This window comes from Gallinula chloropus (assembly GCF_964237585.1).
Source record: "Gallinula chloropus genome assembly, chromosome: 19".
Taxonomy (NCBI): domain Eukaryota; kingdom Metazoa; phylum Chordata; class Aves; order Gruiformes; family Rallidae; genus Gallinula; species Gallinula chloropus.
In genome coordinates this window covers 13,942,859-13,955,090 of record NC_140104.1, presented here as the reverse complement: position 1 = coordinate 13,955,090, position 12,232 = coordinate 13,942,859, and the positions used below count along the sequence as shown (strand labels likewise).

The 12,232-nt window shown below is 48.7% G+C and overlaps 1 protein-coding gene across 1 annotated transcript; it reads left to right on the top strand.

Annotated features, from left to right (window-relative positions):
* LOC311199254 (olfactory receptor 14A16-like) lies at positions 1-3,201 on the top strand (the record flags this gene model as incomplete). The annotated part of the gene is made up of 2 exons (XM_084273313.1): positions 1-885; positions 2,566-3,201. The coding sequence occupies 2 exons, from the start codon at positions 1-3 to the stop codon at positions 3,199-3,201; spliced, it is 1,521 nt and encodes a 506-aa protein (XP_084129439.1).
* Positions 3,202-12,232: the final 9,031 nt, after the last annotated feature.

Here is a 12,232-nt window from a genome sequence, read left to right as displayed (position 1 = left end):
ATGGCCAACAGCAGCAGCTTCATCAGCCAGTTCCTCCTCCTGCCATTTGCACACACATGGGAGATGCAGCTCCTGCACTTCTGCCTCTTCCTGGGCATCTACCTGGCTGCTCTCTTGGGCAATGGCCTCATCATCATCACCATAGCCTGTGACCACCATCTCCACACCCCCATGTACTTCTTCCTCCTCAACCTCTCTCTTACTGACCTTGGCTGCATCTCCACCACTGTTCCCAAATCCATGTCCAATTCCTTGTGGGACACCAGGGACATTTCCTACACAGGATGTGTGGCTCAACTCTTCTTCTTTTTATTTTTGATCTTCACAGAGTACTATATTCTCACTGTCATGGCCTATGACTGCTACGTTGCCATCTGCCACCCCCTGCACTACGGGACCCTCCTGGGCAGCAGAGCTTGTGTCCACATGGCAGCAGCTGCCTGGGCCAGTGGGTTTCTCAGTGCTGTGCTGCACACAGCCAATACATTTTCACTGCCCCTGTGCCATGGCAACGCTGTTGACCAGTTCTTCTGTGAAATCCCCCAGATCCTCAAGCTCTCCTGCTCAGATGCCTACCTCAGGGAAAATGGACTCATTGTGGTCAGTGTCTGTTTGGGTTTTGGGTGTTTTGTGTTCATCGTGGTGTCCTATGTGCAGATCTTCAGGGCTGTGCTGAGGATCCCCTCACAGCAGGGATGGCACAAAGCCTTTTCCACCTGCCTCCCTCATCTGGCTGTGGTCTGCCTCTTTTTCAGCACTGGCATCTTTGCCTACCTGAAGCTCCCCTCCATCTACTCCCTCTTTTTGGACTTGGTAATGTCATTTCTTTACTCAGTGTTTCCTCCAGCAGTGAACCCCCTCATCTACAGCATGAGGAACCAGGAGCTCAAGGATGCCATGTGGAAACTGAGGACTAGATTCTTCTAAGTAGCAATAAACTGCTCATCTTCTTCTGTATATCACTGGCCATGTAACTCATATTAGGACCAGTCTGTATTTAGTAGGGTTTTTTCCTTCTATGTTGTCCAAGCTGTAATAACATGGTGCCTGTTCATCCCATTCTTAATGCAGTATCCAGCGGTCTTGTGTGAATCACATCCTGTGTAATGACGAGCTGTGCTGCCTTTGCGTCATGTTTACCTTGAAACGTGCACATTTTTTGTTTTATTATTATGTTTCTCCTGGCATTTATAAAAAATTTACAAGAACATTTTCATCACCTGAATCAGTCGACTAATTCTCAGAATTGGTAAACCTTTCCCACCATGATGGAACAGGAATTTACTGGAACTTTACCATAGAATCATAGAGTCTCTCCCAACCACAGCCTAACCCTGCCTACTCCACCTCTAGACCATGTCCTCAAGCACAATATCTAGATGTTTTTTAAATGCCTCCAGGGATGGTGAGTCCACCACTTCCCTGGGCAGCCTGTTCCAACACTTGACAATGCTTTGAGTAAAGAAATTTTTCCTGCTATCTAACCTAAATTTCTCCTGGTGCAGTTTGAAACTATTTCCTCTTATTCTATCCGTGTCTATCTGAGATAAGAAACTGATCCCCACCACCCTACACCCTCCTTGAAGGTGGTTGTAGACAGAGACAAGGTCTCTCCTCAACCTCCCTTTCTTAAGACTTAAAAAGCCCCAGTTCCCTCAGCTGATGATCATAGGACTTGTGCTCAAACACTTCTCCAGATTCATTGCCCTTCTCTGGACACACTCCAGCATCTCAACATCCTTCTTGTTCTAAGGGGCAAAAAACTAGACATGGTACTCAAGGTGTGTCCTCACCAGAGCTGAGTATAATGGAACAATCACTTCCCTACCCCTGCTGGTTACACTATTCTGTATGCTGGTGACACCTCCTTATAGAGGCCCGGATGCCGTTGCCTTTTTTGGTCACCTGGGCACAGTGCTGGCTCATGTTCAGCTGCCTGTCCACTAACACCCCCAGATCTTTGTCCTCCAGGCAGCTCCCCAGCCACTCTGCCCCAGGCCTGTAGCATTGCCTGGGGTTATTGTGACCAAAGTGCATGACTCAGCTCTTGGCCTTGTTGAACCCCATAAAACTGGGCTCTGCCCATTGATCCAGCCTGTCCAGGTCGCTCTGCAGAGCCTGCCTGCCAGCAGATCAACACTCCCACACAATTGGGTGTCATTTGCAAACTTACTGAGGGTGCACTCGATCCCCTCATCCAGATCATTAGTAAAGATGTTAAATAGGATGGGCCCCAGCACAGTGATGAAGGTTTTACTGAACTCTAGGTAGATCACATCCACAGCCTTCCCCTCATCCACTAAGCAGGTCACCCAGCAATAGAAGGAGATCAGCTTCTTCAAGCACGACATGACTTTCCTGAACCCATGCTGACTGGGACTGATGGCCAGAGTGTCCTTCATGTGCTGCATGATGGTACTCAAGATGATTAGTTCCATCCCCTTCCCCAGCACCGAGGTCAGGCTGACAGGCCTGTAGTTCCCTGGGTCCTCCTTCTGTCCCTTCTTGTAGATGGGTATCACATGTGCCAGTTTCCAGTCAGGCAGAACCACCCTGGTTGGCCAGGCTCAACTCTTCTTCATTGTATGTTTGATCTCAACAGAGCTCTTTCTGCTCACAGTCATGGCCTATGACCACTACGTTGCCATCTGCCACCTCCTGCACTATGGGACCCTCCTGGGCAGCAGAGCTTGTGTCCACATGGCAGCAGCTGCCTGGGGCAGTGGGTTTCTCAGTGCTGTGCTGCACACAGCCAATACATTTTCACTGCCCCTCTGCAAGGGCAATGCCCTTGACCAGTTCTTCTGTGAAATCCCCCAGATCCTCAAGCTCTCCTGCTCAGATGCCTACCTCAGGGAAACTGGACTCATTGTGGTCAGTGTCTGTTTAGGTTTTGGGTGTTTTGTGTTCATTGTGGTGTCCTATGTGCAGATCTTCATGGCTGTGCTGAGGATCCCCTCACAGCAGGGACGGCACAAAGCCTTTTCCACCTGCCTCCCTCACCTCGCCGTGGTCTCCCTGTTTCTCAGCACTGGTGTGTTCACCAACCTGAAGCCCCCCTCCATCTCCTCCCTATTTCTGGACCTGGTATTGGCATTTCTGTACTCGGTGTTTCCACCAGCAGTGAACCCCCTCATCTACAGCATGAGGAACCAGGAGCTCAAGGATGCCATGTGGAAACTGAGGACTGGATCTTTCTAAGTAGCAGTATGCTGCCCATCTTCATCTGTATATCACTGGCCATGTAATTCTCATTAGGACCAGTTTGTATTCAGTAGGTTTTTAGTTGTTTTATTTTCTTTTCAGTCTGTTTTGTCTAAGCTGTATTAACATGGGCTGCATTCCTACCAGTCCTTATGACGTATCTCCAGATCTTCTTGTACCGAGACACTGCGTAGTGATGAGCTGTGCTCTCTTTTTATCTTGTTTGCTTGCAAAGGGCCACAATTATTTCTTACATTGATATACAATTTACTGATGCAGGCATAACAAATACTCACCTTCCCCTGTACTTGCATTACTGCTAGTCTGCCTCTTTCATGTTCCACAACATTCAGGTGTTTCCACCTCTCCTGATGACACAGCCAGGCCTAAGGACATCTTTTGGGCAGACTAGCTGGACATATGCAATTCACTTTGATCACTGTTTTCCACCTCTTCTTGCTCGTTGGTCAATCAAGTACTCAGCTCTCAGTTCAGCTCTCTGCTGCTTGCTTTGAGCTTCAGAGAGTTGGAAAATATCCTATCTCACAGAAGTCTGTTTAGTCCTAAATTCAAGGTGTTGATAAGTGACCTTTCTATATGTCTGAATAAAACTGTGCTTGGAAAGAACCTCCTCTGAAAGCTGACCTCCCTTCACACACTGCTTGGCCGTAGCAGGCAGCTGAGGAGAGAGATTTCATGTTTATTAAGAAGGGTCATGTTTAACTGCTGTTTGTTGTCAGAGAAATCTGTCTGCTCCCCTTGGGCTCATATAGAACAGACAACTGGAGGCCATGAGGACAAACACAGGCAACGCGCAGGCAGCTCTGATGCTGAGGACACCCTGGCTTGGTCTGATGAAGCAGCAATGCCAAGTGCTGACCCCCAGGCCTCTTGTGGTGGTTCAGCTCCAGACAGTGGCTGAGCACCACACACCACTTGCTCACTCCCACAGCAGAGACAGACAGAGCCTCTGTGGTTTGAGATAAGAACAATTTACTGACAAGAATTACTGTGAATGTAGAACAATAATGGCCAATTACACTCACAGCCAGTGCTAACACAGAGTACCTTTCTGACCCAGTGATTACAGAGAGCTGCCTGACAGCAAGGAATGAGGGATGGACCAACCCAATGCCCTGACTGTCCTGGAGGCAACAAGCCCCTGCCCTTCCCCAGCCAGTTGCTTTTATGGGGAAGTGGTGTCATGCGGTGTAGCAAACAGCCCAGGCTAACTCCTGTGCTGGCTCCTTGGTGAGATTAACCCTGCCCTGGCCAGAGCCAGGACATTATCCACCCCCTTTTCCACACCATCTACATCATGCCCACATCTTATATTTTCAGAGTATTGGGGAGGTTCATAACATCATTTATCTATTATATAGAACCTCTGCCATGGACTGATTTTATTTATACACCAAGAATTTAGTAGCTATCCTCACTTAGAATTGAATCCTCTTGGGGTACACACTGGATTTCCCCATCCTTTCTCATCACCCACCAAGTGCACCCAGGTCCCTGAATAAAGCAATCCCACGAAAGGGTTTGCCTTTGCCTGAAGAAGGAACAAGCCAGACTGTTTTCCCCCACAGGTTTCTCATGCACACTACAGGGACTTGATCCCCCTCCACGGTCTGTGGGACTTTTGATTGGGCGGGCCCAGGTCCTTTGGTAGATCCCCTGGAATTAAGTAGCCATGTGGCTTTGGCTAAATGCATCTCTCAGGTTTTTAGGGTTCCACCACCCATTGCTTTAAGAGTACTTTTTAACAGCCCATTGTACCTCTCGATGTTCCCGGAGCCTGGTGCACGGGAGGGGATATGATTTACCCACTCAATGCCGTGTGCTTTGGCCCAGGGGTCTAGGAGATGATTCTGGAAATGGGTTCCATTGTCTGACTCGATTCTTTCTGGAGTGCCATGTCACCAGAGGATTTGCTTCTCAAGACCCAGGATGGTGTTCCGGGCGGTGGGACACAGGAGAAGTTTCTAGCCAGCCGCTGGTTGCTTCTCCCCCTGTGAGCACACACCGCTGGCCTTGGGGTGTCTGTGGGAGAGGGATGGAATCCATCTACCAGGCCTCTCCATAGTTGTATTTCAGCCCTTGTCCTCCACACCACAGAGGCTTTAAGCACTTGGCCTGCTTGGTCAAGGCACATGTTTCACAGTCATGGATGACCTGTGAGACAGTGTCCACGGTCAAATCCACGAGTAGATCGTGGGCCCATCTGTATGTGGCATCTCTTCCTTGATGGCCTGACGTGTCATGGGCCCAGCAAGCTATAAATAATTCCCCCTTATGTTGCCAATCAAGGTCTATTTGAGCCATTTCAATCTCAGCAGCCTGATGGACCTGCTGGGTGCTTTGATGTTCTCCGGTTGCTCGGCTCTTGGCTACGTGGGCATCTCCATGCCGTCCTTTTACAGTCAGGTTCTCTAACTGGGCAGAGATGTCTTGCCACAATGGAGCAGCCCAGATGGGTTTGCCTCTGCGCTGCCAGTTGCTTTGTTTCCATCGCTGTAACCACCCCCACAGGGCATTGGCCACCATACAGGAGTCACTACAGAGGTACAATTTTGGCCACTTTTCTGTTTGGCAATGTTTAAAGCCAGCTGGATGGCTTTAACCTCTGCAAACTGGCTGGATTCACCTTCTCCTTCAGCAGCTTTTGCAACTTGTCACGTGGGGCTCCATACAGCAGCCTTCCATCTCCAATGTTTGCCAACAAGATGACAGGACCCATTGCTGGACAGGGCATATTTTTTCTCATTTTCTGGCAGTTCATTATACAAAGGGGCCTCTTCAGCATGCATCACCTCCTCCTCTGGTGATATTCCAAAATCTTTGCCTTCTGGCCAGTCTGTGCTCACTTCCAGGATCCCTGGATGATTGGAGTTTCTGATTTGAGCCTGCTGCGTGGTAAGTGTGACCCATTTGCCCCATGTGGGGGGCCTTCCCTTTGAACATCCAGCCCAGCACCAGCAGTCGGGGTGCCAGAAGGAGTTGGGCTTCAGTTCCAATCACTTCTGCAGCAGCTCCAACCCCTTCATATGCTGACAGTATTTCCTTTTCTGTCAGTGTATCATGGGCCTCGGATCCTCTGCAGCCCTGACTCCAAACCTCAGCAGTCGGCCTCGAGTCTCCTCTAGTGCTTTCTGACAGAGACTCCAGGTAGGACCATTCTCCCCAGCCGTGGTGTAGAGCAAGTTTTTGACACCTGGCCCTGTCCAGACAGGCCCAAGGGCTACTGCAGGGACTGTCTCCTGTTTGATCTGTTCAAAAGCTTGTCGCTGCTCAGGGCCCCACTGGAAATCCTTCTTCTTCTGGGTTCCATGGTAGAGAGGGCTGACAATGAGACCATAGCTGGGGATATGAATTTGCCACAAACCCACAATGCCTAGGAAAGCTTGTGTCTCCTTTGTGTTGGTCAGAGGAGACATCACTGCTGTTTTATTAATAACTTTCATGGGGATCTGACGATGCCCATCTTGCCATTTCATTCCTAAAAACTGTTTTTATTATTCTGTCGTGGTTTCACGCCGGCTGAGAGCCGAGATCCACACAGCTGCCTGCTCCTTAAAGGAAAAGAGCAGGGGAAAGGGAAGGGGGGGTGGGGGGTGAGAGGTAAGGGAAGGGAAAAGGAAGGGGCAAATAACCCCAAAACCAAGAAGCTAAGAGGCCCGTGGGTTGGGATAAGGATAATTTACTAAGATAACAGAAAGATAAAATATAACAATGCTGACAGGACTTTAGAGCAAAAATACATGAAGCTGTTGGTACACAATGCAGTTTCTCACCAAACCACACAACTCAGGCCGTGCCATCCAGAGCCGTCCCGGAACCCGACCATCCCCCAAGAACCACGCGTCCTGGAGCCGCCCCCGGCCTTCCTCCCGTCAGTCCCCGATATCCTGGGCAGGACATAACTGGCATGGAATACTCTCTTCGGTCAGTTGGGTCACCTGTCCTGGCTTCGCCCCTCCTTTCTCATGAAGAGCTGAGAAAGTCCTTGACTGTCTGACAGCAACTACAAACATCAGGGTGTCATCAGCACTACTCCCATTTTAACTCTCAAACACAGCATTCCATTCACTGCTACAAATGAATTTAACTCCATCTTGACCAAAACCAGGACATTATCCACTCCTTATTCCATACCATTTACGTCATGACCAGATCCAACCATTTCTTTTGGGTACAACCAGTTTCTTGTTTCAGACACACATATATGTATGTTCACATGTATATACACACATGTGCATACAGGTATCATTCCCTTAGTCTATGGACCATTCCTCTGAGTTTGTTGAGTGAATGAACATTTAGTCCATGATGATTTTCAGGCTTCATTCGTCGTAACAGTCTCTCATGGTGTCAGCATGTGCCATTGGATCATTGCATCTCGGGCTCTCGACCGATACACCTGACATGGTCCATGTTCATAGTCTGTGAATCAAAGATGTTCATTTTCAAAGGGAAGGAGGAAATAGTTCTTGGAACACTAAGTCTTGGTCCCGTCATCGTGGCAGTCTTCCTTCATTGCCTTGTATGACTCTGGCTGTAACTCCATTGGTACAACATAAAACAACATGCAGCAATAATAGAAATAATGAATGTACATTAATGGGTTATTTAGCAATTATTATAATACAATTTCTACCTTATTATTTATATTGGCTATTCTCACCTAAAATCAAATCCCTTTGAGATACACATCGAACTTCTCCATCCTTCTGCATTACCCACCAAGTACAACCAGGTCCTTGAGCAAAAACAATCCCAGACATGTGTTTACCTTTGCCTGAAGCAGGGATTACCCAAATCGTCTTCCCTAATATACTCTTCATATGCACTACTGGGGCTCTGTCTCCTTCTACATTACATGGAAATTTTGACTGGGCTGGACCAGCTCAATTGGTGAATACCCTAATGTTAACTAACTCTGTGGCTTTGGCTAAATGTGTATCCCAATGTTTGAATGTTCCACCACCCATCGCTTTCAGGGTAGTCTTTAAGAGCCCATTATATCGTTCAATTTTCCCAGAGGCTGGTGCATGATAAGGATAATCTATACCTAAAATGCACAGAGCTTCTGGGCCAGTCACAATTGGGTGTTTCTCCCAGTCCTTCCCAGTTAAGCTCACTTCAGCCTCTAACACAGTCAATTGTTGGGATCCCCCTGTCACTCCGGAAATGCTAACAGGTTCTGTCCCAACATGATTCGATGGCATTATTGTACACTGGGCACCAGTATCCACCAGAGCCTTGTACTCTTGTGGGTCTGATGTGCCAGGCCATCGGATCCACACAGTCCAATAAACACGGTTATCCCTCTCCTCCACCTGGCTGGAGGCAGGGCCCCTCTATTGTTGCTGATTGTGTTGGCTGTTCACTGGTGCAGCGTTCTTCCTGGCAGAACTGCGTTGTGCAATTCTTTTACCTCGCAGCTCATTTACTCATGTTTGAAGGGCTGAGGTGGGCTGCATACCCCACTTCCTCATGTCCTCACCATGGTCACGCAGGTAAAACCACAGCGTGTCTCGCGGTGTGTACCTACTGTATCCTCCCCTCTGGGATGATGGACACTTTCTCCCAATAGCTGCAACATGGCTGCATACGGGTTGGGAGATGGACACATTTTTGTCAAGTCGCTTGACCAGTTTCTCTACCGCTGAGATCACAGAGAGAAACATTGTCCTGATATCTCCGAAGGTGGCAGGACACCTTGTATACTGTTGGTGGATATACATCATTCCAGTCCATTGTTGCCAATGAATTGGTGTGCCCTGCTGGTGCACTTCGTACAACCATATGCCACATATCTGGGGTGCATAGGACGTCATCAGGATCAGAGGGAAGCTGTGAGTTTTCCAGATCATAATAAATTACCTCCCGTACAGCTAATTCTCTCAGATGGTGGATAACTGCCTCTAGGTTGTTACACTTGGGTGATTCACATGTGATGTATTCCTTTATGGGATACCTTTCCCTCACACTTGACAATAGTCGCCTCCAGAGGCTGAGGATTTCAGGCTTTTCCCCAATTGCCTTGTCAATGCCTCCTTCTCTAGCTAGGGATGCCAACTGCTTGGCCTTCCCTGCCATCTAATTCCAGACTACGGGCCCTGTGATCCCAGCATCAGAGCAACCAAGTGATGATGTGCTCACCTGGGCGGCGGCTGAAATCTTTTTGAATCTCACGCAGCTCACTCAGAGACAGGGATCGTGTGACAACAACCTCATCCTGAGATGGTTGAGATGGCCCTGCCTTATCCTGGGATGGTTGAGATGGCCCTGCCTTATCCCAAGATGGTTTGGATGGCCCTGCCTTATCCTGACATTCATCAGATGACCCTGCTTCATCCTGACATTCATCAGATGACCCTGCTTTATCCTGACATTCATTAGGTGACCCTGATTCAATTTCATCCTCATCCTTCACTACAGGAACAACTCTCTTTGTGTATTTCCTCTTTCGTACGGGAGCAACAGACACTGATGTGGGTTGATTTTTTGTTTTACCGGCAGTATCTGCTGTAGGGGCAGCAGTAGCTGTAGCATCAGTTGGGCAGGTTGCAGTAGCCACAGTGCTAGTCACAGAAGTTACAGTGGCCTCAGTGTTAGTCCCAGTGGTTACAGTAGCTGCAGTTTCTGCTGGTCTGTTTTCCTTCCTTTCCCTCTGACAGTGCTGCCTGCTATCAAGCAGTGTTTGGTAAATAGTGTCCAGGGCCCAGCACAGTGCAGTAAGCTGTGCATCTCTGCGAAACTTACAGCAATTTCTTTTCAGATATGCAGTCACTTTCTCAGGGTCCTATAACTGTTCGGGAGTGAAACTCCAAACCATCAGACGTGAGAAAGTGCCTAGGTAGTTGCCCATACTCTGCCACGTACCCTGCCACTCATGATTATCTGGCCTCGCAGAACACTCTTGAGTGGTATTGATAAACCTTTGCTTAATATTTAACAAAAGCAGAACCATATTCACCAAACATAACAACAGCAAAATGCTACTTTGAATATCCCAGGGATATTGGAAATTTTCAAAAACCGTTCCCAGAGCTGTTGTATTTAGCCCAAAGGAAGAGAAAGCAGCGTAGATATTTCTTTCTGTACTCCCACGATACCAGCTGCAGTTATTAACTCCTCCCTGTCCAAAGAATGGTCAGGGCAGCAAAATCTCATGCACATACCAGCACAAGTTCACGATCAACGATATCAGTGTATCATAAACTGTTGTCATAAAGTACACCAAAATGAGGTACAGGAACGAAAACAGGAGCCGCAGCCCCAAGATGTTAAAAAATCCTGCTAGGATTGCATACAACAGACGGTGCTTGTGCTGCCACAGATGTGAGCACAGCCTTGTGAATAAATACCAGAGCATCGTGACCGGAGACTGCTTAAATCAAAGTGCTTATCACAACCTTGACTTAATTACAATCAGGTCAGGGTCAGATCTACCGTTATCCCAACCTTTCGAGCCCCACGTTGGGCGCCAAAAAGACTGTTGTGGTTTCACCCCGGCTGAGGGCCAAGATCCATGCAGCTGCCTGCTCCTTAAAGGAAAAGAGCAGGGGAAAGGGAAGGAGGGGGGGGGGGGGGGGGAAGAGGTAAGGGAAGGGAAAAGGAAGAGGAAGGGGCAAATACCCCCAAACCAAGAAATAAGAGGCCCGTGGGTTGGGATAAGGATAGTTTACTAAGATAACAGAAAGATACAATGTAACAATGCTAACAGGACTTCAGAGCAAAAATATATGAAGCTGTTGATACACAATGCAGTTTCTCACCAAACAACACAACTCAGGCTGTGCCACCCAGAGCCGTCCCAGAACCCGACCGTCCCCCAAGAACCACGCGTCCCGGAGCCGCCCTCTGCCTTCCTCCCGTCAGCCCCCGAATATCCTGGGCAGGATGTAATTGGCGTGGAATATTCTCTTTGGTCAGCTCGGTCACCTGTCCTGGTTTCGCCCCTCCTTTCTCATGAAGAGCTGAGAAAGTCCTTGACTGTCTGACAGCAATTAAAAACATCAGGGTGTTATCAGCACTACTCCCATTTTAACTCCCAAACACAGCATTCCATCCGCTGCTACAAATGAAGTTAACTCTATCCTGACCAAAACCAGGACACTGCCCCATACCAGCACTCACCACTCCCCTCTCCCAGACAAGCAGAACATCCCAGTCTGTGCAAGACGTGGTTTCCTGCTCTTCTCCCAGGACATCCCACCTCTCCACAGTACCCTTCCTCAAAACAGGAACATCTGTGTGGGCCTGGCTGGCCATTCTTACACTCCCTACCCATGCTCTCCACTACCCTTGAGCTCGCAGTGCTGCTTTGCAGAGCAAGTGGGCAGTGGGCCTGAGCTCACAGGATGACTCTGCAAGGGACATGCTGGTTGGGCTTGGTGCCAAACCCATCTCTGGGACATCGCTGCTCCTCACTGCCTCCTACAGAAGCTCTTACGTGGCCATGGAGTGTAGTCAGAAAAGTCCTGCCTTCCTGCAGTGCCGTGAGACGTGTTTGGATGCTGCACCAGATCCAGCCTATGGAAGTGCACTTTTGGTAAACCAAATAATTCACCAGGCTCCTGTCCCTGTGCCTGCTGTGTCCCCTGCAGTTGCAGAACTCTCACTTCATGGTTCACACCCAGATTTAGCATTTGATCTCTGGGTCACTTCACCTTGGAAAGGCTCGTGCCCCCTGGGATCCATTCAGTCCTGGAATCCTGGCACATGCCCTCTTTTCAGAACTCCTGTGCTCTCCAGGAAACTCCTGATTCCTTCCTGAAAACCACCCCCCTGTAATCAGACCTATCACAGCCTGTAGAACCAACGGCATGTTAGTTTGAGTCCATTCATCATCTACGTGAGTGCTGGCCTCTTACAAGGGATATCCAAGCCACACCTCAGTCCATGGAGAACATGGGACCCTGCTCTCATCCTACTGCACCCATGGGAAAACAAGCATAGCAACAGTTTCTTTTGAGTCTGTTCCTTGGGCTTGTTCTTGAGAGAATCTCTGGCAAAAGAC